The sequence below is a fragment of the Giraffa tippelskirchi genome, chromosome 5, assembly GCF_054371585.1.
Source record: "Giraffa tippelskirchi isolate mGirTip1 chromosome 5, T2T-mGirTip1v1.2.pri, whole genome shotgun sequence".
NCBI classification, from domain to species: Eukaryota; Metazoa; Chordata; class Mammalia; order Artiodactyla; family Giraffidae; genus Giraffa; species Giraffa tippelskirchi.
The window spans coordinates 164,224,582-164,251,134 of record NC_137279.1 but is presented as its reverse complement, the minus strand read 5'-3'; the positions used below and the strand labels follow the sequence as shown (position 1 = coordinate 164,251,134).

Sequence of the window (26,553 nt, the reverse complement as noted above, 5' to 3'; positions counted from 1 at the left end):
GAAGTTATCCCCAGGGGTTTCTAGGAGCCCCCCTTAGGACAGCCCTCGGCTCTAGGAAGCACAGTCTGAAAGGCACCGTCTAGATGAGCTCTGAGGACAATTCCACAGAGCTTCCAGAATAGCCTAAATCCGCTTATCCATCACCCAGTTGGTATGAAAGGGTGAAGTTTCAGAAAGTCACCGGTGCTGAGCTAGGCAAACTGAAAGGGTGACCTTCTGTTTTTCTTGGCATTGTTTAAGAGACAGACTCACCCAAAGGTGATGGCAAAAGCCTTCTCCTCCTTTCCTTTCTTTCCTTCTCCCTCTCTTCATCCTAGAAAGTCAGTATTTAAAGATTCCTCATCCTTGGTGAGCGGAGGAAGGAAGAAATCCAATCTGAGCTAATTTTTTCTCCAAGTTTACTGATTCTTCTGTTCCCTCCATTCTGCTATTGAGCTTTTTTTCTTTACTGTATTTTTTAGTTCTAAAATGTCCATTTGTGTTTTCATTACGTCTCCCATTTCTCTGCAGAGATATCCCCTATTTGGGGATAAGACTTTTTTCTCAATTTGTTTCAATCATATTTATAATTCTCACTGAAGCATGTTTAAATAGCCAATAGACAATTCTAACACTTCAGTCACCCCAACGTTGGCATCAGTCAGTCATCTCTCTTTGAGACTTTCCTGGCTGTTGGTATGATGAGTGATTTTTGATTGAACCGTGACCTTTTAGAGTATTATGTTGTGAGACTCTGGATACTATTTAAACCTTCTGTTTTAGCTAGCATGGTAGCAGAAGTGGAGAGGACTGCCTTTTTCCTGCCAGGTGGGGGTAGAAGTGTAGGTTCCCCATTTCTTGGTCTTATTGATATCTAAGTAAGGGAAGGGCTCCTCATCATTTCTGAGCAGGAGTGGGTGCTCTGGCTCCCGGCTAAGCTTCTGCTGGTAACACTCTGGGTGGGGGGGTGGGAGTGCTCGTTATCACTCCCAACATAGCCTCTACTGATACCACAGGGAGAGGGTGCCTTATTGCTGAGAGTGTGTGAAAGTCTTGACTCTCCACAAGGTCTGCTCTGGTACTATCCCAACAGGGAGGGGAAGGGACACCTTGTTATTGCTGGGTGGAAGGCTGGAGTCCATGCCCCCACGTGGTCTTCACTGACCTTCACTGTAGGTGGAGTTTGTTACCCTGACAGGGATGAAAGTCCCAGCTCCCTACTTAACCTTCTTGACCAGCAGAAGGGTTGCGGTGCATCATCACAGCCTGATAAAGGTGGATGTCCAGGCTCCCCACTTAGCCTTGGCTGGTGGCGGTGGGGCCAGTTTATTATTTTCTGTGACATTTAGCTGGGATAAAGTAGTTGTTGTCTAGACGCTTTCTGTTTTTCTAGGCTTCTCTTTTACTGGTCCTTTGGCTAGAAAGAGCAGGCTTCTGTTGGAGCTGCTTTGTCTGTGCCCAGTGATGTTTCTGGGTTGCCAACTTCTTCAGCTCCAAGGCTGGGATATATGAATCAAGAAGAAAACCCAGTGAACTCACCACTTTACCCTTCCTTTGGGTCCAGAGCTGCCTAGCTGGTCTACCTTCTTCTTTCTACCTTTTCACAGTGTTCTAGTTTTCTTATGTTTGTATATAAAAATATACAATATAAACATATATGTATATATTTGTTTTAAACATATAATATCCAGGGGTTTTAGTTGTACTTAGAAGGAGGACTAGGGAAAAGTATATGTGCTCCATCCTCTCAGAGCAGAGTTCACTTGACTTTGCATGTATTACCTTCTTAAACACATGGCACAGTTACACAAAGAAGATATTATATCCATTTAGTAGATGAAGAAATTGAGATTTGCACATCTTTCAAACAGTAAGTATAAAGAGGATGAAACACACGGGGAAAAGTCAAATGAACATGGACAAGTGGGGGTAAAATAGCCTATTTCCGTCCCTTTTTTGCATCTAGGGTAACTATCCCTTGCCTCTTTAGAGAGGAGCAGGGAAAGGAGTGTGGGCTAAAACAGCATCCTTTCCATCCCAGACTAGGGTTCTCTGGCTTCCTCAGAGAATCTCCTGGCAGGCTTCTATCCTATCCCCCACAGGATGCCATCCTGGCTGGGGAAGCCCTCACCATCCATGCCCTTCTCCCTCTCTCCCCGCTTCCAAGTGTCCTTTGCACAGTTACCTCTCAATTACATCAGTGGCTTATTTTCTGAGCCCTTTCTCTTTTCAGTCATAAACACTTGTCTCTTCAGCAGCACGGAGGGACACAAAGGATTCCTTGGTGAAAGACTGAGGAGAGATCTGGGTTAGCGGTTCCTTCGTTGGGTACCCCAAATGATATCCCCAACAGACCCAGCTTGAACATCCGTGGCCTGGAGAGAACACATGGAGGCCTCTGGTCCACTTCCTTCCTTCCAATCCTCAGCTTCACCCTACACACGAAGGACCTTGCCTACGTCACCCTCCTCCTCTCCTGCCCCATCACAAACAGATCTCCCTGCAGCTCCATCTGTCCTGAGATGGAAGGACCCAGGGAAGAGACCCAGGCAGCATCTTAGAGACCCACCAGCGGGAGGGCATTCTGGGGGGGTCTCATGAAGTCCAGAGGGAAGCTGCAGGGGAGCATCCCCTTGGCCCTGTGAGCACTTAGCTTTGTAGGAAAACATGCAGCTGGAATGCAGTCCAAATGAGACTCACAACCTTTCAATTCAAAGTGTAGCCTGTGGACCAGTGGCATCAGGGCACCTTTAGAAATGCAGAATCTCTGGCTCAACCCAGAGCAATTGACCCAGAATCTACATTACAACAAGATGCCCAGAAAATTCATGTGAACATTAGAGTTTAAGAAGCCTTGCTTTTAAGTCAGGGGCCCAGGCACCCCAACAACAAGGCAGTACTGCCTTCTGGGTTGATGCAGACAGGAGTTCCACTTCTTAAGGCTAGTATTTTACAAGCCGGTTTGGAGAATCTAGAGCTTACCCAGTCTAGGAGAAAGTTTTTCCAGTAGTTCTTGGACCCCTTATTTCCTGAGGTGAGAATGGAAATTTCAGTGGATTCTAACTCTTACCCATGAACTTCCTAAGCACGTGTTCCCAGGCAAATGACTTCCTCTCCCAGAGCCCTGGGCTTCTTGTCTGTACAACAAAGAGGTTGAAGCAGAGGATCTCTAACTCTCCTTTCGGGAGAGTCAAACATTCTTGAATGAGAAGCAGCATAAAACTGTGCGCAAAGCATGGATCTTAGAGGCAGTCTGAGCCGTTGCCCAGTATAGCCCTTCCACATATTACTTGTGTGACCTTATGCAACTCAGTCTCTCTGATTTTCAGTTTTCTGTCTCTAAAAGTGGGTGAATACAATGGCTATATCAAAAGGCATGTGCACAGAGGACCTTTAACAAGACTGTGGCCTACAGCACAGCTCAGTAAATACTAGTGTTTATTCTAGCACTAATATTTATGCCTTTTGTAGAGAACGCGTTGATTCTATTGATATAGGCAGAACAAAGACACAGAAACCTGAAGAAATGCTATGAGTTTCTGATTCTTCACCTTCTTGCCTGAGACAGTCTCTTTTTTTCACAGAAAGGTCTGAGCTTTGTCGGTAACACCAGAGGCAGGAAGACCCAGCTCCAAACCAGTGGTCAGATCCATTTAATGAATCCTCTGCTCCTATTCAGGCTAAACACAAGGACCTCATTCCTCTAGTCTGTTATCTCTCTTCTCCACGCCCAGGGACCTCAAGACCGACGTCAAGAGAAGAGAGATGAAGTTTCCATGGGAGGAGAAGGAAGAAAAATGAATCACTATAACGTGATTTTCCCTCCCACGCATCTACAAAAGGCAAAGTGTCTCAGTAGATTGGTGAAGAAGAGAAGGCAGCACTAGGAGCTGGGAGACAGCACTGATGCTCAGCTGGGTTTATTTGTATATTTAAGAGGCTAGAAGAGGGGAAAAAAGAGAAATGTGACAGTAAAGCAGCATGACTGTCAACTTTTAAACTCAGAGTTAGCTGGGAGAAATACCATTTTGGACATATTTTCATTCCATACAGGGTTACAATATTAATTGGCTTAGCACACTTACAATCAGCAGATTCTTTTGCAGTGCACAGGTTAATGGAGTTGCTGGAGTGTCTCAGATAGGAAACTGTTGCCTCATAATTATGTGGTTCTTCAAATTCAGCACTGAGAAGTGTGGAGAAAAAAAGGTTACTTAAAGAAAAACATTTTTAAAACATATTTTCAAACTCTGGGTATTTTTTTCCTCATTAGAGAAGTAATATAAGTAAGTCTGGTCAACGTGGTGACCCATGGCCAATGTGGAAGGCACACCACCCCCACTTTAAATACAGAAGATTTCTGGATGAAATATAACAATGTAAAGAATTATATCAAGAACCCATAATTTACCTAGAAATCAACAAAGTAAAACCCCCCAGGTGCCAGACATAAACAGGAAATTCGCAATTAAAGTGTCCGTGAGAATTGCAGCCAAGGGACTCCATGGGAAATTGGGATCAAATAAAAAAAGATCCCAGTGACTGAATGGCTGGGGATTTAAATTCAGTCTGAGCCACAGGCCTCACTGAATGGGAAGCTGGAACTGAGCTAAAAGAATAAGGTCCAGGGTCACAAAACGCCATCCCATCTGTAAAACTAATTGTAATAACCATGTACTCTCCCAAGGAGCAAGCAGGAAAGCCTCCTATCTGAGGAGGGCAGTTGTAGCTCCAAGAGTCACCCGGGAGGAGGCAGAAACTCTACAGCCCAGCACCGAGGGGACGGGGTTCTAAATGCATAATACCTGTGTGTTCCCGAGACACAAAGCCAGCCTGCTGTTACAAGCCAAATCCCCACCACCGCCACCACTGGCTCCCCTATAAAGGAAACCTGAAGTCATTCTGTAAAGATGCTCCCACACCCATAGCGCCTATGGTTTCCCAAGGGAAGAATCCCCACTCAAAACAGGCTTATAATGGAAAACTGCTAATCACACAAGAAGATGAGCCACTATAGGTAGTCAAAAGATCGAATGAAGAGCCTATTGTTCAGAGTGAAGTAAGCCAGAAAGAGAAAAACAAATATCATATATTGACGCATATACATGGAAACTAGTACTGATGAAAATATTTGCAGGAAAGAATGGAGATGCAGACATAAAGAACAGATTTTTGGACACAGCAGCAGCAGGAGACAGTAGAACAAATTGAGAAAGTAGCACTGACATATATACACTACCACGTGTAAAACAGATAGCTAGTGAGAAAGTGAAAGTGAAAGTTGCTCACTCAGGTCCGACTCTTTGCGACTCCATGGACTGTATAGTCCATGGAATTCTCCAAGCCAGAATACTGGAGTGGGTGGCTTTTCCCTTCTCCAGGGGGTCTTCCCAACCCAGGGACCAAACCCAGGTCCCCCACATTGCAGGAAGATTCTTTACCAGCTGAACCACAAGAGAAGCCCAGGTATACGGGAGTGGGTAGTCTATCCCTTCCCCAGCAGATCTTTTCCGATTAATTTGCCAAATTCCCCTAAAATTTGGCAAATTCCCCTAACATTTGGCAAATTCCCCTAACATTTGGCAAATTCTGACCCAGGAATCAAACCAGGGTCTCCTGCACTGCAGGTGGATTCTTTACCAAGTGGGCTATCAGGGGCAGTAGCTAGTGAAAAGCTGCTATATGATACAGGGAGCCCAGGCAGGCACTTGGTGGTGATCAAGAGGGTGGAAGGGGAGAAGGGAGGAAGGTTCACAAGGGAGGGGATATATATAAATAGTTATGGCTGATTCACATTGTTTTACAGCAAAAACCAACACAACACTGTAAAGCAATTACCTTCCAATTAAAAAATAAATTAAAAAAAGAATAAAGTAGAATGAAAATGCTAAATAATAATTATTGAAGATCATGAAACAGGGCTATGGGAATTATTCTCAGGTACCATTCAGGAGCAGGATAGAGATTTTGATTACCACTAGACTTAGTTAACTGTGGATGTCAAACTTTGTCACCACAAAAAGAATAGAAATAGAATATTTAATTTCTTAAGCGGTAGAAGTTCAGTTCAGTCGCTCAGTCATGTCCAACTCTGCAACCCCATGGAATGCAGCATGCCAGGCCTCCCTTTCCGTCACCAACTCCCGGAGTTTATTCAAACTCATATCCATTGAGTTGGTGATGCCATCCAACCATCTCATCCTCTGTTGTCCCCTTCTCCTGCCTTCAATCCTTCCCAGCATCAGGATCTTTTCAAATGAGTCAGCTCTTCGCATCAGGTGGCCAAAATATTGGAGTTTCAGCTTCAACATCAGTCCTTGCAATGAATCTTCAGGGCAGATTTCCTTTAGGATGGACTGGTTGGATCTCCTTGCAGTCTAGGGGTCTCTCAAGAGTTTTCTCCAACACCACAGTTTAAAAGCATCAATTCTTTGGCGCTCAGCTTTCTTTATAGTCCAACTCTCACACCCACACATGACTATGGGAAAAACCATAGCCTTGACTAGACGGACCTTTGTTGGCAAAGTACTATCTCTGCTTTTTAATATGCTGTCTAGGTTGGTCATAACTTTCCTTCCAAGGAGTAAGAGTCTTTTAATTTCATGGCTGCAGTCAACCATCTGCAGTGATTTTAGAGCCCCCAAAATAAAGTCTGACACTGTTTCCACTGTTTTCCCATCTATCTGCCATGAAGTGATGGGACCGGATGCCATGATCTTAGTTTTCTGAATGTTGAGTTTGAAGCCAACTTTTTCACTCTCCTCTTTCACTTTCATCAAGAGGCTCTTTAGTTCTTCACTTTCTGCCATAAGGGTGGTGTCATCTGTGTATCTGAGGTTATTGATATTTCTCTCAGCAATCTTGATCCCAGCTTGTGCTTCTTCCAGCCCAGCATTTCTCATGATGTACTCTGCATATAAGTTAAATAAGCAGAGAGACAATATACAGCCTTGACATACTCCTTTTCCTATTTGGAACCAGTCTGTTGTTCCATGTCCAGTTCTAACTGTTGCTTCCTAACCTGCATACAGGTTTCTCAAGAGACAGGTCAGATGGTCTGGTGTTCCCATCTCTTTCAGAATTTTCCACAGTTTATTGTGATCCACACAGTCAAAGGCTTTGGCATAGTCAATAAAGCAGAAATAGATGTTTTTCTGGAACTCTCTTGCTTTTCGATGATCCAGCAGATGTTGGCAACTGATCTCTGATTCCTTTGCCTTTTCTAAAACCAGCTTGAACATCTGGTAGTTCACGGTCCATGTATTGTTGAAGCCTGGCTTGGAGAATTTTGAACATTCCTTTACTAGTGTGTGAGATAAGTGCAATTATGCGGTAGTTTGAGCATTCTTTGGCATTGCCTTTCTTTGGGATTGGAATGAAAACTGACCTTTTCCAGTCCTGTGGCCACTGCTGAGTTTTCCAAATTTGCTGGCATATTGAGTGCAACACTTTCACAGCATCATCTTTGAGGATTTGAAATAGTTCAACTGGAATTCCATCACCTCCATTAGCTTTGCTCGTAGTGATGCTTCCTAAAGCCCACTTGACTTCACATTCCAGGATGTCTGGCTCTCGGTGAGTGATCACACCATCATGACTATCTGGGTTGTGAAGATCTTTTTTGTATAGTTTTTCTGTCTATTCTTGCCACCTCTTAATATCTTCTGCTTCTGTTAGGTCCATACTATTTCTGTCCTTTATTGTGCCCATCTTTGCATGAAATGTTCCCTTGGTATCTCTAATTTTCTTGAAGAGATCTCTAGTCTTTCTCATTCTATTGTTTTCCTCTATTTCTAAGTGGTAGAAGGAAAATGCTAAATGAGAAAGCTTAAATATTAAGAAGGCAGGAAAGGAAAAAATGCACATAAGGGAGTGGCATGGTAAGTCTAAAACATAAAATATAATAGCAAAAAGTCCAGACTGATCAAGAATCACAAAAAATGCACATAGATTAGTCTACTGTAAGGAAAGTGGAGAGTATCTGACTGGATGTTGCAAAAATCTTGGTAATGCTGCTAAAAACTGCCAGATAAACCAAAGCTCCGTTATCAATGGAGAAAGAGTGTAAAGCAAACTTTCTGAAAGAAAGCTTAGGTAGGTGTATTAATATCAGACCACACTTTACCATGACTGATCAAGACGATGAGGGAAGGCATACGCATATCCATACACACACAAATTACAGATACGAAAGGGGACAACACTACAGTTTGTTTCAGATTTTCAGAAATCTAAGAAAATATTAATATCAGCTCTCTGTCAATAAATTTGAAATTTTAGGGAAATTTGGCAAAGTGGTAGGGAAATATAAAAGTACCACAGTGACTGAAGAAGAACTAGAAAGACTAGTAGGCCAACAAACCATTAAAGGGCTCGAATCAATAGTACTCACACCAACCTCCACACTCAATGCATCTCTCTCCTTTTCACCCACTATGTTTTATGACAAAATTTTAGCAAAGTTTCAGAGGATAGAAAAAGAGAAAAACTACTTTACTCATTTTCAGAGGATAGTGTAATTTTGATATGAAAACCACAAAAAGATCAAACAATGAAATAAAAGTAAAGCCCAGTTTCATGTAAGAAACTTTAGCCCAAATTCACTAAATAAATGAATTTGTATTAAAATCAACTTAAGAATAACTAAAAGTTATTCCAAGACTTCAAGGATGGCTCAACATCAGAAAATCAACCACTGCAATGAATCACATTGAAACAATGAGAGGGAAAATGTCATAATTATTTTAATAGATATAAAAAAAATTCCATGTAGATAAACTCTCAGCTAGGTTAAATGCCAACAAATACCACACTTAATAATGAAGTCTAATAAACTTTAGTTGATATCTAAACTCTATTGGGAATGCCTGAAATAGGAAAAAGTCAAATCCATAGAAAATTGAACAAAAGGACATGATAGACATCACAGAAGAAAAAAATTGAATTGTTTACAAAAGTAAATTTGGAGTCTTATGGTCAGCAGGGAGATGGAGTCAAGACAATGAGAATTTCATTTCTATCCATCAGTTTAGCGAGAATCCCCCAACTGGAAAAGCACACCGCATTTGGCAAGGACACAGAGAAACTCGTTATACCGGTTTGAGAGGACAGCCATTTGGGGAGATAATTTTTCAATACCTATTATAGTAAAACTGAAGTTTCTTATTTACTATTATTTAGCAATTTCTACTTTAAGTAAATAACCTAGAGACACTTACCTATATTCACCTGGAAATACATGAGGATGATCACTGCAATATCATTGGAAAATGTGAAAATAAAAAACAATTTCAATGTCCCTCAGTCAGAAAATACACAAATTATGATACATTCACATGATTAAATATATATAGTATGCAATTATAATGAATAAACTAGCTGTACATGCATCAGCATAGATAGAATATGAAAACTGCTTTGAGGAAATTCAAGTTTCAGAAGGATAAACAAGATGTTGTTTATGCAAAAATGTAAAATTCTGTATCTTTAACAGATATCTGAGTTTGTAGCTGAAGAATAAGAAATACAAATGGATACACTCTAATATTCATAGTTGGAGTTGCTCTGGGTAGAAAGAAACAGGACTAGGGAGTGAAAGGAATAGGGCTTCCTTCAACTGTATCCACAGCAAACAGACTGTGGATAGGAGCGAGACAAACAAATCACCCACAATCTTCCACCGTCACACAAGTGAGCTCTTTGCATTTTGGTCTTCTTCCAGATTTCCGCCCTATTTCTATAGTTATAGACAATGGAAAGGTTGGACTTCCTCCTTTGCTTCCCTACATTTATTTTATAAGCATATTCCACTCAGTTCCCCATCTATGTTTGAACACTTTGATTATTTCAGGTTTTTCTTTCATAATCTCTATAATATTTTAAGATACGTATGAACAGTTCATTTTTCTGAAGAGGAAAAATTATGAACTCTAACGCATCAGTAATTTCTCCCCTCACTATTTTGTTCCCCTCCCCCTGCATAAAATAATCGAGAGACATGTTCTTAAATTATAGACTATGCCATGCATCTTATGCTCCAGTGACCTAACAATCTCCATGGGTCTATGGTAAATTAACTTTATTAATTAGAAACAATTTGTGGAAATGCTGAAAGAAGATGTCTAATCAATTTGTTGGACTACTTTTGTCAGAAATGAATAAATATCTGATTTCAGATAATCAGAAAGAATTTCAACAGAGCATAAAAATGTCATCTTTCAGATCAGTGTCTTTATAGAGAGGCAGTCCTAGGATTTATGTTAAAAGGGAAAAAAGACTGTACATGTATTTAAACTTCCCTTTCTGCCATCTGAGAATGTCTTTTATATTTTTCTTGGTCCATTAAAACAAGATCTGAGATACACCTTGATTTAATATGACATGGGTCAAGATAATGAACCTGGATTTCTGGGAAGAAATAATTTTATAATTTAAATATATCTATGCTTCAACTTCTTTGTTTCCACATTTATTAAAATATTTGTGTACAGTCTGTATCTAGGACTTTAGATGTCACTGGGAGGCAACACAGAATTACTCACAGACTAGGAGCTTGGGGTCAGACAGATACGAATTTGAATCCTCTCTCTTCCATTTTCTAGTTTTAAAAGTATTGAATAAATACCTTAAATCTTCAGTTTCCTACTCCACAAAACAGTAATGATAAAATCTACTTGAAAGGTATACTATAGATATTGAATGAAATATCTGCCCTCTGCATATAGGCATTCCACCAAAATTGTGCTACAAATTTATTACATTATTAAAATTACAGTATTTTAAAAAAGAAGTGTTGAGGTTTGCATTTTGGAAAGTTCCTTTTATTACTAGCATATAGCACCAGGTTTTTATCTTTTCTGCCTTTCTTATAGAAAACTTCTAGTAATTTAAATATTACATAATAAAACATGAATGTTTCTTAAAGATACCTTCAACATTATGTTCCCAGGGAAACAAGAACACTGTAAATGCAGTGTAAATGTTAAAGATGACTTATAAACGCAAGTATTTTCTAACTGTATTTGGCCCCTTAGAAACCTATCTTCTAAACAGATTTTTGGACAAGTGGGGACTCTCTGGATGAAACACAGACTTGTGACTTCCTCTCATGGTTGTTTCCACTTGCCACGTCGACCCCTGGGCCACCACCCTCCTTTGAAGAAAATAATGAATCCACCTCTGTATCAGACTGTACATGCTAGGGAAGCAGCTCACACAGCTTATTCAAACACCTGTTCACTTGGTCAGTGAAGTTTTCCACAACAGGATCAGCTGCTAATTGTCGAGGGTACTACATGATGGACACTGTACCTAGATTCATCCCATCCACCTCTCACTGGCTGTGTGATCTCGAGCAGTTAGCTTCTCAGAGCCTTCACTTCTTCACTGGGTCATCAGCAGTTCAGTGGTGGAATAACTGAGTTAACATGTGGGAAATGCCGGACAGGTACATTTCCATGCTCATCTTCTCCTATGCTACACTGCGTGAGGATGAGTCAAAAAGTTTCACTGCAAGACAGTTCTGGAAAATCTAAAGAACCTGCATTTAAACAGAAAGACTGAGGCTTACACAAAACCACTGTATCTGTTTTATTAGGGGTGTGGACCTAAGTTGAAAATCCAACTTATTCCATTTGTTTCAATGGTCCACCAGAAGAGTTGTAGCTTAGCCAGCAGCTGCTCCCTGTGACATTCTACAGGTTCCTGGTGACAAGGAAGGATGAGACCATCTGATCTCTCAATTACCCGAAGTCCCAAAGTGGAAAAGTTTCTTTCTCCAATAAACACTTCTTTTAAGACTAACCTCTCCATAGGCTTTTACCCTAAGAAATTCCTGAATGAAGGAACTAATTCTTGAATCAAATGACTGGTAATTAGACTACAAACAATGGCATTCATTCTATCTAAACTGGATCTCCAAATGCATTTGTGCCAGGTTTACAAAATCGCATGGAAAAATTTTACATATATTTTTCCTCGTAAGCTATTCTAAGCTCTGTCTTCTAAATATTAGATAATGGTTAAAGATGAAGTAGTTGACCAGAATGGCTCTAAGGAGAGACACACTTCTGGAAATAGAGGCTTTTAGGGTGGAATCTCCACACCTCTAGCCAGCTTTACCTGGCTGTGACCCTGGATACATAGTTGGATCCAAGTCTCTTCTCCCTTTAACCCTCTTTCTGATAAGGATGAGATGATTGTCATTATGCTGCATTTAGCACAATGCTTGGCACAAAGAGTTCACTACTTCCATTTCCAGTAATATTTACTACCATGTCCCCCTCTACACACATCAACCACTTGGACTTCAGCTTCTACTGCCTCTACCACCAGTTCTTCCACTTCTACCATTTTTACTGAACGCACACATACCTCTACATATACATCTTTGTATTTGATTTTACTATCATTTTATATATGATTTTATGTATCCTATATATGTTTATGTACAGATACATGGATACACGTGTGTGTATGCATGCCCAAATCCTACTCATGCATGTTTCATAACTTTACAGATTGTACTATGACTCTACAATAGCATCAACAACAAACAGTGGCATTCAGCCCTGGACACTAGGTATTTGTTTCTAATTCATGAATGGGTAACTCAACTCTCTCTACATAAGGGTCACAAAAGCACAATGACTAAAGGGATGTGTGACTAAGTACAATGACTAAAGGGATGACTAATTTTATGTGTCAACTTGACTGGTCACAGAGTGTCCTGATAAATATTATTTCTAGAACTGTTTAGAGGGTGTTTCTGAATGAAGTTAGCATTTGAGTCAGTGGGTTCAGTACAGCAGACTGCCCTCCATAATACAAGTAGGCATCATGCAATCCATTGAGGGTCTGAATACAACCAAAGGAGGAGGAAAGAGGAATTCACTCAATTTGTCCTGGCTCATCTGTTGATCTGGGTCACGTCAACTCATCTCCTGCCCTTGGACTGGGATTTATACCATTGGCTACCCTGTTCTCAGGCTGTTGGACTTGGAATTATACCATGCTTATAGATGGCAGATCATGGGACTTTTTGGCCTCTATAACTGTGTGAGCCAATTCCTCATACTTAATAAATAATGAAATATTATATATGTAATATATGCAATCTAATATGTAATGCATAAATACATAAAATACATATCCTACTGGTTCTGTTCCTCTGAAGAACCCTGACTAATACAATGACCAGGTAAATGTTATTAGAGTAATCTCAGTTTCGGGAGTAATATTATTAAAACTACTTTGTCAAACCACTGATCTCATTCATAAGGAGGGCATGTCAACAATAATAATAGCTAATAACTTTTATTCCTTTACTTTGTGCTAGGCACTGTTTCAAGTATATTTCTCAATTTATTTGATTCTCAATTGACCCAATGAAGATACTATCACTTTTTCCATGTTCAAGTGAGGAAACTGAGGCACAATCCAGGTCACAGAGCAGTAAGCAGCAGAGCAGAGATTAGAAGCCAGATATCTGAGTGCAGAATCTTGGGTCCCAATCACTCTGTTGTAGAATTTCTCAGAAAAATGGAAGTGCCAGCTGAGGTCAAACAGAGCATGAACAGCTCCTATAGCAATGGAAGTCATTACAGGAGGGGGTCATTGGCACACACCACAGAGAGGACCCAAGAGGACCAAACAAACTATGAAGCAAAGCCATGATGAGTGACCATCATGTGTGCTGAAGATGGGGAGGTATAGAAGCTCTGAGATTTCTCACTCATTAACTCACACGCCCTCATTCCCTCTTTGACCAAACTGTATTCATGCTAACGTTATATACGTTCTCTCCTTGAATCTTCTCAGTAGCACGACAAGGCATTTTGCACATGTGGAAACTGAGGCTTGGAGAGCTTCAGTAACTCACGCAAGGCAACACCACTGTGGGTCAGGAAAACAGGCCTTCTAATTCCTAGTCTATTGCTCTTTTCCTTGGAACTACAGAAACCAGGAAAAATAAGAAATGAAAATGATGAAGCCCAGAGTGATGGTGAAGGTCATGGAGCTTAAAAATGGGTTTTAGATGATATATTTCAAAATTTCGTTAGGCTGATCCAGTGGTTTCACAGATCAATTCTTCTATATAGCAGTCATTATATGGGGAACATGTGACGAGGCAGTTACTATATTTCTCTGTGCCTGATATTATCACTTATAAGAATAGTATTACTTAACCTTAATAGTATTACTTAACAGAATCAATGAAATCACTGATGAACTTAGGAATGACTCTTTAAACTCACCCTGACTTCTACTAATGCAACCACTAAGCAATTTCTCAATAATCCAGTGGCAACTTTCACCGCATGAATAAAAGATGACCCTAAGCCCTCATTTTTATTATTAAGGTCAAGCTTTAAAATACCTAAACTTCAAATTTTAGGGTGTCTGCTTTGAGGTGGGATATCATATCTGAGAGCATTTGTTTTAAGAAGTGAAAGGCAGGGTCATCCTCTGAGCTCCTGGCAGGCTTTCCTAGGAACAGACCTCCTGAAGCCAGCAGCTGCCTGCAGCCCTAGACCTTGTTACAGACAAACCCTGCTACTCCAAACACACGACAAATCGCTGCCATTTATCAAGTGTTTACAACATTGCTGGGCACTTTGTGGAATTATAGATATGTATCTTGATCCTCACAGCGACTCCAAAAGGTAGGATTTATTGATTTCTCCATTTTCCCATGTGAGGAAATCAGAGGCCCCGAGATATTAAATAACTCTTCTAAGATCACACAGCTAGTGTGGAGCTCAAAATATAAACCTAAGGCTGTCTGACTGCAAAGTCTATGCTCTTAACTCCTTATAACACATTCCTTCAATCTTCTTGTTTTCAAGTATTGCTGTGTTGTTCAGTTTAAACAAATCTCAAAATTATGTAGCTGGTAATAAAGAAATATTTGATTCTCTCCCTGCTTTCAAAGAATTTATAATTTAGACAGGGAGCTGAACTACACCCAACAATCTAGAAAATAACCAAAACAGACTGTATATAATTGAGTCTCAAGCTAAGAACCATCTAAGTCCATTATATTATTCAGCCAGTATTGGCTGAACTATTATTACATGCTACACAGACTGCCACTGTACATTCTAATTATGTCAAGTTACTGCGGTTCCTCAACACACCAGGATGTTACTTGCCTCTGTGCTTTTGTATGTGTGGTTCCTCTGTTTGTAATAACCTTACTTCCAATGTCCTTTCTACAAACTTTCACTTATTCTTTATTGTTTTTTCACCTTGGTAATTTTCCTTTATTATGATGACTAAGGAAATGGCAACCCACTCCAGTGTTCTTGCCTGGAGAATCCTAGGGACAGGGGAGCCTGGTGGGCTGCCGTCTATGGGGTCGCACAGAGTCGGACATGACTGGAGTGACTTAGCAGCAGCAGCAGCAGCAACAAGTGAATAGGTCTTTTTTTACATTACTTTTTTTATTGGAGTATAGTTGCTTTACAATGCTGTGTTAGTTTCTCCTGTACAGCAAAGTGAATTAGCTATACATATATATATACACACACATATATATACACACATATATATGTGTGTGTATATATAAATATATATATATATCCTCTCTTTTTTAAATTTCTTTCCCATTTAGGTTACCACAGAGTATTGAGTAGAGTTCTCTGTGTTGTACAGTAGCTCTTACTTATTCTTTAAGACATGAATTATCATTTTTCTCCAGTCCTTCAACAGTCTATTCTCCACATAGCAGCTAGGATGATCTTTTACAAAGATAGGTTAGACCTTGTCACAATCTTGCTTATGCTATTTAATTTAAAAACAACAAAAAAATGTTAATTCACGTTGATGTATGGCAAAACCATTATAATATCATAAAGTAACTATCTTCTAATTAAACAAAAAATAACAACAAAACCATCGAATGCCTCACCTGTATGATCTCAGCCCTAGCAACCTCTCCAAACTTCTTCTTATGACCCTCTTGCTCCCTCATTACACTCTAACCACACTGGCCTCCTCTCTGTTTTACAAGGATGCTATCCACTCTCCTACATCAAGGACTTTGCAAATGCTGTTCCTGCTTCCTGGAATGTTTCTATATGGCCAGCTGCCTCTCAACCACTAGGACTCACCTTAGAAGTGTGGCCATGTCAAGTTATTTAGCCTGTGACTCAAGTTTTCTCATTTATAAAATCTATAATAGTTGTATCTGCTTCTTAAAGATTGTCACAAATGAAATCATTCACATACTTAGAATGGACACTATGTCAGCATTGACTGCTATTTCTAATACGGTCATTATTTCATTGTTGTCACAATGGCTCCCTAAGCTATCTACCTATTTCTACCTGCTTCTTCACTATATGTTATTTATACAGCATCCAGATCGATCTTCCCCAAATAAATGTCAGCTCACTACCTGGATTAAAACTCTCCTCTGGCTTCCCAATGCATTTAGAGCAAAATTCGAACTCAGTCCACGGCTGCTAAGAATCACCACTGTCACTGCCCTAGCACACTGTGTTTTAGCTCTACTCCTTGCCTTTTTCATTCCTGAAGCTCATCGAGAGTGGTTCTCCCTTGAGAGTGCACCCCGACTGTCCCTCTCTTGGAACATTTTCTAGACCCTCCATGATGGGGTCCTCATCATTGAGGTCTCAGCCCAAATGTCACCACCTCAGGAAGGCTTTTCTTGATGGTCCTACACCTCCTTGGATTCACTTCCAATCCCATGTTATTATCCTAATATGCTTTAATTTTTTTCTTTATAAAAGTAGATTCACAGATACAGAAAACAAACTAGTGGTTACCAGTTGTAGGAGAAGGGTCAATATATGGGTGGGGAAGCAGGACGTACAAACTATTGGATGTAAGGTAGGCGACAATGATATGTTATACAACAGAGGGAATATAGCCAATATTTGTAATAACTGTAAGTTGAGTATAACCTTTAAAACGTACATATATCTTTTCCTTCATAGGCTTTACCACTGCTCAAGTAAGAACTACAGCCGTATCTTATTTGACCACCATGTCATTTCTCTGTTATCATTATTTTACTTGAATGCCTTCGGGAAGGCATTCATTCCCCAGGATCTATTCTTCCTAGTCATAACACAGGTCCTAGACACGATCACATAATCTGCTCTTACCTAGAAGACACTTGTAGTCCCCACTCTGTGTGGGGTAGAAATACCAAAAACACAAACACAAAAGTATGTTCCAAAGTACTAGGTTGAAGGAGGCCATCCAGACATTGAAAAAGGGCTTATATTATCTTTTAAAGACTATTGTCAAAATGAAAATCAAAATTAAATGTTTGGGAGAGAATATGGTGGATTCCTAAGATCTACCCACAGACCCTCACATGAGAGAAACATTGTACTGTCTGAATCTATTCTCCTGAAATAAAGAGCTTCTCTCTGTGTTAGTGTCTGAATCAGAGATTCCCTGACTCAGGACTACCCTCTGACTCTTCTTAATAGGAAAAAACCCATAGTTACAGCTAATGAATAAAATATTAGCCAACAGTCAACTCGGCTAAGCACTGACATAGACCCAGGGCTGATTGCTGCCCTGGGACTAACCTGCTTTGCTCACACACACAAATAGCTGCTTATTCAAGAGGCATGCCAACTAGCTTGGTTTGCATGAAAGAGTGATGACAAAGGATAAACTCCAAAGAGTCGTTTCATTAATGTGATATTAATATTCTAGAGAGAAGAAGAAAGGGAGAGGCCAAGGGTTGAAGAAACTAAGACTCATTGATCATCTTCTGTATAGTTCCAAGCTTTATATAATCTATATCATTTAGTCTTTGTGACAATCAATGAAGTAAATATTACTATGTTCACTTTAGAGACATGAATATCAAAGCTCTGAGCTGTTCAATGACTTGTATTGGAGGTGGGGTTGAACCCACGCTAATTTGACTCTAGGCCTGTACTTGCTCCATTACACAATGCCGCTTATATGTAATACACAGTATAGAGAGGCTTAGAAGTAAAAATGGCTATTGTAAATGCACTGAGTTCCTAAAAGAGGATTACAAAATATATCCGCAGAGATACAGCAAAAACACAGACCCCTGTTTTGTGAATAATGGCTAAAAACAATGAGAGTTTGAGATTAGGGAAGAATGTAGTCCTTAGATATTTTAAAAAACATCACGTAAAGAAAAAAATAAAGGGATTTCCCTGCTAATTCAGTTGGTTAAGAATAACTATAGTTATAGGATTAGTTATAGCTAATCCTCATTAGCTATAACTATGGGTTTTTTTCCTATTAAGAAGAGTCAGAGGGTAGTCCTGAGTCAGGGAATCTCTGATTCAGACACTAACACAGAGAGAAGCTCTTTATTTCAGGGGATGCAGGTTCCATACCTGGTCAGGGAACCAAGGTCCCACATGCCTCTGAGCAACTAAGCCCTCACGCCAAAACTAGAGAGGTCGTCCACTGAAATGAAAGATCTGCATGATGCAATGAAGATCCCATCTGCCGCAACTTAAGACCCAATGCAGCCAAATAGATAAATATTTTTTTAAAAGAAAGGAGTAGAGACAACATCCATTGCATCAATCAGTAGATCCGGGATGGATGATTGAGAGTGTAGAATAAGGAAGTCATTTCTTTTTCCAGCCCAACTTCAAGGACTTTCGAATAAACAAACAAATGTGTGCGTGGGCACATGTAATATATTTTTTATACACTGCTGTATCCTCAACGTATTCTCAATATAAGAGGGCTTGGCATATGGTAGATGGTCAACAAATATGTGTTAAATGAATAAAATCTGCCCCACAAAAGAAAAACACTGAAATCTCCAGGCAATGAGCTCTCCATCAAAGGATTTTTGAAGAGAATAAGGTCCTGAACATGAATGCCTGCCCTTGGTGAGAGGTTATATAACAGCTAAGCAAACTTTACTGAACACTCTAGACACTTGGTAATGCACTAAACACTTTACAACTATTATTTCATTTAAACCATACCACAATTGCATGTGTTAGGAACTATTAATATCCCATTTTACGTAAGTAAAACTGAGGTTTGCAGAAGTTAAGGCATTTGTCCAAGACTACATAAATGTTAAGTGGCAATACTGAGATTAAAAGCTCAGATTTTTTGTTGATATTATGCTATATGGCCTGTTGCATCAGATAATTGCCAGGTCCCCTTCTAGTAATGAGATCTGACATATTCTATTTCTAATCTAATATCTTTATTGAAGATTAATACCATGAACATGGAAGATGTTCTTCCCAAACAAGCAGCAGTTTCCATGGCAGTTGTATCTAAGAATGCTCAGCATCATGGCCTTTACTTGTTCAAAGTAATTTCTTAGCATTACAAGATAAAATTCAAAACCCTTAGCATGGCACTGAATGTATTTCAGAATTAAATGTCATGTCTTACTTTTCCACCTCAGCATCCTTCTTCTGTCTGTTTATATCCTCCTCTCTACCACCTTGCTTTCAATCATGTTCTAGCTCTATAGTGAACATCCATTGGTCTGTCCTTCAGTCTATCCAGCCATCCATTCATCCATCTACCAACTATAAGTGAAGAATGTCATTATTTCTGGGAATAATACTCTACCCTCATCTACCTTATAAAGTGAAAGTGCTAGCAGCTCAGTTATGTCTGACTCTTTGCCACCCCGTGGACTATAGCCCACCAGGCTCCTCTGTCCATGGAATTCTTCAGGCAAGAACACTGGAGTGGGTAGCCATTCCCTTTTCCAGGGGATCTTCCTGACCCAGGAGTTGAACCCAGGTCTCCTGCATTGCAGGCAGGTTCTTTACTGTGTGAGCTACAGTCGCAAAAAAGGGAACAAATAAGTAAACCTATGTAATTCTGACCTATCATTACAGGATACATTTCAAGTTCTTTTTACTTCCATGAAGCCACACCTAAGTATTCTGGTCCCTCTTCATCTCTTGTCTTTCACTCTCACAGCACTATGGCCCATATCATCACTGAGGTATAGCGAGTCTCATTTTAAATGAGGTTAAGTTCTACAGTCAAAGGACAGAATACTGAAACTGTGCTTGTAAATCCCATAGCAAGAAAGTGTCACACCAGAGACTGACTACAGTTTCCCAATACTTGCCTATCACAGTAAGGTTGCCCTACCGCCCTGCATGTTGAAATGGATGATTTAAATGCCAGAGAAGAAGTCAGCTTAGTTCAGAGCCAAGCTATAGAGAAAATGCATATCGAGCTGAACACTACTGTCACAGCACACTCATAATCACACTGAGATGCTCACAGTATTCAAGGCAAGAGAGAACCAAGACGGACTTAGAGCACAGTAGAAGTACATTGTCCCCTCAAACTGTGACACTGGAGCCCATGTTCATAGAGTAAATAATACAGATCATCTCCTGGGCTAATTTTTTCTCTCTTTCACACAAATGCACATAGAAGGCAGCTGACTTACCCTGTGTCATCACTGAACTCTTTCAAATAGACAACTGAACTAGGGGTTCCTAAAGCACATGAATTTTATCTAGCTCCATGCAGTTTGTTCCTTGTTGAACCAGATCATCTCCTCTAATCCTTGGTGTACAGAATCCTCCACTAATTGGTTCCTATCTCCCTCTAACAACACATTCCTTCCCATTTCTTACTGTACTTTCTATACTCTAACTCAACTAGTTTGGTTTCCAAAAGAAGACAGGATACTCCACACTTTTTGCTTCTGCTCATGGTGTCTTTTCCTGTGTTTTCTGACAGATGTTTATCCTCAATACTTATTTCAAATGTTGCATCTTCACTGTTAGGTTGATTGAATTAATGCCTCTATTCTTCATCCCTTTCTGGATCCCTGCCCAATGCCATGTAAAGTTTCAGTGTTCTACTCTAACTCAGTACCTGCAAAATTGCCTGGATAGTCTGCAACATATGAGCCAGTCAGCTGAGCCTAGCCCAGGTCAGCTGAACCCACACTCACTGTGTATACTATTGATGTTATATTGCCATTACATAGTATTACTGTAGTAATAGGTAACTGATATGTTTTCTATAAAAGACTTCCCTGACCCTCCCAAGGAAAAGTGATCTCTCCACATTTTTGCAACCTCTGAAACTTGTACCTATCTCTATTATAAAATGTAACACATTCTAATATTATAAACATTTCATGAGTGAATAAGTAGTATGATCATTTTTATGTTTAGTATTCCATTTAAGACTGACCTTCTTGGGAACAGGAGCATCTTTGTGAAGGAGTTGAGGTGATACACTCAAAACAGTTTGGGCATACCTGTTAGTACAGCCATTATGCAATACTGTATGGTGGTTCCTCGAAAAATTAAAAATTGAAGTGCCATATGACCCAGAAATCCTATTCCTCGGTATACACCCAAAGGAAATGAAAACAGGCTCTCAAACTGATACCTGCACTCCTATGTAGATTGCACCATTATTCACAATGGCCAAGGTATGAAACACCCTAAATGTCTGTCAATAGATGAAAGGGTAAAGAAGATGTGAGATATATACATACAGATAATGTATATGTGTATATAATAGATATATATGTGTGTAAATGTGATAGATAACAAATGTTACAGATATATGAATGTAATATATTATAAATGTGATATGCTGCTGCTGCTGCTGCGTCGCGTCAGTCGTGTCCGACTCTGTGCGACCCCATAGACGGCAGCCCACCAGGCTCCCCCGTCCCTGGGATTCTCCAGGCAAGAACACTGGAGTGGGTTGCCATTTTCTTCTCCAATGCAAGAAGGTGAAAAGTGAAAGTGAATTCACTCAGTCGTGTCCGACTCTTTGCAACCCCATGGACTGTAGCCTACCAGGCTCCTCTGTCCATGGGATTTTCCAGGCAAGTGTACTGGAGTGGGTTGCCATTGCCTTCTCCATAAATGTGATATACGTGTGTGTATATAAAGATCTATATATGCATATGGAATATTATTCAGCCTTTAAAAAGAAGGTCATCTTGCCATTTGCAACATGGATGAACCTCAAGGGCATTATGCTAAATAAGTCAGAGAAAAGACAAATACTATGTGATATCACTTATATGTGGAATCTTAAAAAAATAAAAACTAAAAAAAAATCTGAACTTGTAAACGCAGAAAGTAGAAAGGTGGTTACTGGAGACTGAGTAGTGGGGAAACTGGAGATATTAAGAGTACAAACTTGCAACATAAATTCTGGAGACTCAATGCAGAACACAGGGATTATAGTAAAAAAAAAAAATGCTGTGTTATAAACTCAAAGTTGCTGAGAGACTAGAATCTTAACTGTTTCCAAAAGAAATGATAATTATGTAAGGTGACAAAGGTGTTAGCTAATGTTACCACAGTAACAATGTTGTAAAATACGTGTGTTGAACCAATATATTGTGCATCTCGAACTTACACGGTTTTACATATCCATTATATCTCAGCTTAAAAAAAAATAGTTTGGAAACACCTGGGTTAGAATCGGGGCTCTGCAAGTGGCAAATGTTCTGAGCCCAAGTATCTCTAGCTATAAAATGAAAACAGGGCCACAACTTTGCAGCCTTCTTGAGAAGAGGAAGTGAGAACCTTGGTATAAAGTGGTCAGCTCAATGCATGACACATCAGAGGGCACAATACATAGACTGACACTTCCATGGCGAAAGTATTACAATGAGTGCACCAAAGCCAGAAAGTCCTTTGTCCCATTACTGATTCCTAATATCATACTAGCTGCCCACAGCACTCTGTAGCCTCTAATCCGATTTATTACTAGGAGGCTGATGTTTCAATTTACTGAGCCCAACCGTACCATAAATAAAAGGACCTCAGAGACCCATCTTTGCAACTTAACATCAGCTCGGTTGTTAAATGCAGTGTATTTAATTTCTCATTTAATGGAAAGTTGCAGTTGGTTGCAGTTTGTTATCTCTTCTTCCTCCAACTCTTCTGAGAAATACAGACAACTGACCTGTGCTTATTGCTTGCTTTTGGGCAGGCTAAGCAGCCTCGTTGATGGGCTGCACTGCTGCACGATTAAGAAATGGGTACTCACCTCGCTAGAGGCAGGTTGCCTTCTTCCACAGCTTCTGCAATAGCAAGAGGCAGAGTGAAAAAAAGACGTGTTAGTGGCAGTCTGTTTAGGTGAACTATATGTACAATGACCTGATCCCCTCCCACCACCAGAGAAAATGTAGAGGGGCAGCTCACCCGAGCCCCAACCCACCCTACCCCAGCACCCAGGGACTGTCAGACCTGCACGCAGCATTCACACACACTTTATGGTGCTTATTTATGACTGCAGTCTCTTATATTAGACTTTGACCTTCTTGGGCCCCGAAACTCCTATGGGATTTATCTCTTAATTTCTTGTTTCTTTAAATTTTTTTTAAAATTAAACTTTCCACTTTGAGATAACTGTAGGTTTACATGCAATAGCAAGAAACAATACAGAGGGACCCCTTATACTCTTTACCCAGCTTCCTCAATAGTATGAGAGCTAGGTTGATGTTCTTGTTTTCCCTTTGCCCTGTGGATGTCCACTAGCTCTAACAGCACTTGTTGTAACTAATCTATTGTTTCTATCACAGAGTCCAGCAAAGAAGAGTGCAGCTGCTCAATGCATGCTTGAGGTAATGGTAAGAGTGCCTTTACTGAGCGCTTACTGTTGTGCTGGGCACTGTTCAGTCTTCCCAGGCTTCATCTCATTTCTCCTTACAGTCATCCTATGAGAGGAGTATTATTATCATCCCCATTTTACAGATAAGGAAACAATGAAGCTCAGTGGGTCCCATGACCAAACCTAAATAGCCAGTGGTGGGGAAGCTGAGATTTAATAAAATTTTTTAAATGGGGAGCCCATTTTATTCCCCAAAACTTAGTCCTCTGTTCTCTGACAACTTTTTTCTCTTTCAGAGAGATAGTTTGAGGCCTGGATTATTTAATGTTCATAAAAATCAGACTTTACCCTCTTTGATATGGAGATAGCCATATTATCAAAGTATACTTAGAAGAGCTCGATTTCTCGTTACAGAATTTCCTTTTAGGATATGACTTAAGGTAACTTTTAGCAGTGGTTCTCAAAGCATGGCCCCCAGACCAGCAACATCAGTGTCTCCCAGTGAACTTGTTAAAAATGTAAATTCTCAAACGTTCCAAACCCAGACCGGACTTCCCCAATGGCTCAGCGGGTAAAGAAGCCACCTGGAATACAGGAGACAAAGGATATGCAGGTTTGATCCCTGGGTTGGGAAGATCCCCTGGAGGAGGAAATGGCAACCCACTCCAGTATTCTTGCCAGAGAAATCCCATGGACAGAGTCTGACAGCCTCTAGTCCAAAGAGTCGCAGAGTCGAACATGACTGAGTGACTAAGCACAAATCCAGACCAATTGACTCAGAACTCTGGGTTTGGGCCCAGAAAGCTATATTTTAACAAGTCCTCCAGTTGATTCTGATGCATGCTGATGTTGGAGAACCACTGAGTTAAAGAAATTTCACCCTGAGGTTGCCCAAAGCAGTCAAATGGGCAATCAACGAGCTAAGAAGAAATGAATGAAGAATTAGCTCTTTTAGCGTACTGTTCACTGGTACTCGTGGCCACAGTAAGAAAATTGCTAGCACAGCACTACACATCACCCCAAGGTGTATGTTCACCTCGTGTTTCATTAGGGCAAATGTAAATGTCAGTGGGATCCGGCTATGGTGGGGGTGGAAGCGGGGTGAGAAGGTTCCCTCACATAGCAGAGGCATACACATAAGAGCACAGAAAGAAGGCTGCCCACCGAGGCTGCTGCAGTTTATGGGAAGGAGGACCAGTAGGGGCAGGGGTGAGGGCCCTTCAATTCATTCCTGAACACCGATCACAGTGGCCCAGGGGATTCCCATCATGATCCCAGGTCAAGTTCACACTGAGTTTCCTCTCTCCAATCCCTCCCCTTCTCCTACTCCACTTGGTTGTGTTGACAACACAGGCTTTGTAGGAAAACAAAGACTCCCTGCCTCCCTCTTCAGCTACTTTTCTTTTTCTTCCTCTTGGACAGATTCCCAGTGATCAAACGCAAAGCTCTCAGGGGAAGCAGGCTGGCCCAGGAGCGATAAGGGGCCAATTCCCACAGATTTGTCATTTCACGGGCAAGCTGCCACAGCCTCTATATGAGAATAAGCAGTGATGGATGTCCAGCCCCACAGAAAAGCAGTTTGGCACTGTCCCCTGGGAGTTGATGCGGTGAGGGGAGGTGACAGGGAGATGGGGGCACGGGAGCCGTGACTCCCCTTGGCTGCCTGTGCACGGGCCCTGTGTGTTTTCTTACCTTCCCCATCGGGCTTGGAAAGAGCAGCTGCCTGCCTCTGGAAGGCCTGGAGGGTCACGACTGGGGGCCTTGGCGGCTTTGGCGGAGGAGGACCCAGGGACTCGACGGAAGGCAGTGGCTTGGTATTGGGGAGTTGTGGATGCCTGACATCTGGCTGTTCCTCTGGGCACAAAGAGTCCAAAATATAGGTTATTATTTCCATCTCATGGTTGGCCTCAGTCTCACTCCCCTCCCACCTATTCTCCACCCAGTAGCCAGGGTATCCTGATCAACATGTGAACCCAAGCTCGCTGCCATCCCAGCTGCCCAGTGGATGAAGCCCGAGCTCCTCAGCTGCCATCCACTCACTCCATCCTCTAGTGTTAAAACACCACACAGCCTCAAACTACACTTTTTTTTCTTACCACACTTTGCCATCCTGCTTCCCCAACCTTCAGTCCCAACATCTTTTGCTCACACCACTGGCTTCTCAGTTTTCCACATTTCATAAATATTTTTTGTAGTTTCTATTTTTTCTCTTTTTTCATTTTTTATTCTATTTTTAATTCACTTTTTTATTTGAAGTATAGTTATTTCACAAAGTTGTGTTTGTACAGCATCATGAGTCATACGTTTGTGTGTGCGTGTATATGTGTATAAAGTTGTGTTCATTTCAGGTATACAGCAAAATGACTCAGTTTTTATATGTATATAAGACCCTTTTCTGATTCTTTTCTAGGTTCTTACAAGCCCAGGTTTGATTTCAAAAGCCTTAACTAGCTCTCAAATATCCAAGATTTTGTTCGTACCATTCCTTTTCTGGTATGCTGTTCCCTTAACCTCCCTTGGTGAAGTTTGACTCATTCTTTAAGACCCTCCTCCAATGATACCTTTCCTGATTTCTACCAGAAAACCAGCTCATAATCAACCACTCTTTGCTCAGTATCACCTGGCACATTGTTACCACCTCTCCATCAGTGCTGTGACATATGAGCAGGGCTGGTCTATCTTCCCACCGAATGTAGGTTCCTAGAGGGAAGGGACTAGGCCCTAGTGATCTCCTCTCAGTGCCAACCACAGGACCAGCATCAGCAGAAATGCACAATGACAATGGGCAGATGGACAATGACAATGACTATTCCCTGAAAGGATTTTTCAAGCATTCATGATGGGCAAATAACATGGGGGACATGAAGAGGAGTAACAACTGGTCTCTTGATTTCCAGGGCTCCAACATCTAGAACAGGTTTCAAGGCTGCCTTTGTGGTACCTGGGCACCTGTGGATTCTATATCCTGTAATTTCCTAGGACAGTCCCAATTTTATGTATTTT

At 40.7% G+C, this 26,553-nt stretch overlaps 2 protein-coding genes across 2 annotated transcripts in view; one reads left to right on the top strand and one right to left on the bottom strand.

Annotated features, from left to right (window-relative positions):
* FYB2 (FYN binding protein 2) overlaps positions 1 to 26,553 on the bottom strand; it is a 128,216-nt gene that overhangs the window by 45,512 nt on the left and 56,151 nt on the right. Inside the window, exons 4-7 of the mRNA XM_081487014.1 lie at positions 25,243 to 25,404; positions 22,987 to 23,020; positions 9,198 to 9,230; positions 4,065 to 4,165 (exon numbers count right to left, since the gene is read on the bottom strand). Of these exons, the coding sequence (XP_081343140.1) occupies positions 4,065 to 4,165; positions 9,198 to 9,230; positions 22,987 to 23,020; positions 25,243 to 25,404 (330 nt within the window). The remainder of the gene's footprint in view (positions 1 to 4,064; positions 4,166 to 9,197; positions 9,231 to 22,986; positions 23,021 to 25,242; positions 25,405 to 26,553) is intronic.
* PRKAA2 (protein kinase AMP-activated catalytic subunit alpha 2) overlaps positions 1 to 26,553 on the top strand; it is a 199,381-nt gene that overhangs the window by 119,953 nt on the left and 52,875 nt on the right. The gene's annotated exons all lie outside the window — the stretch shown is intronic.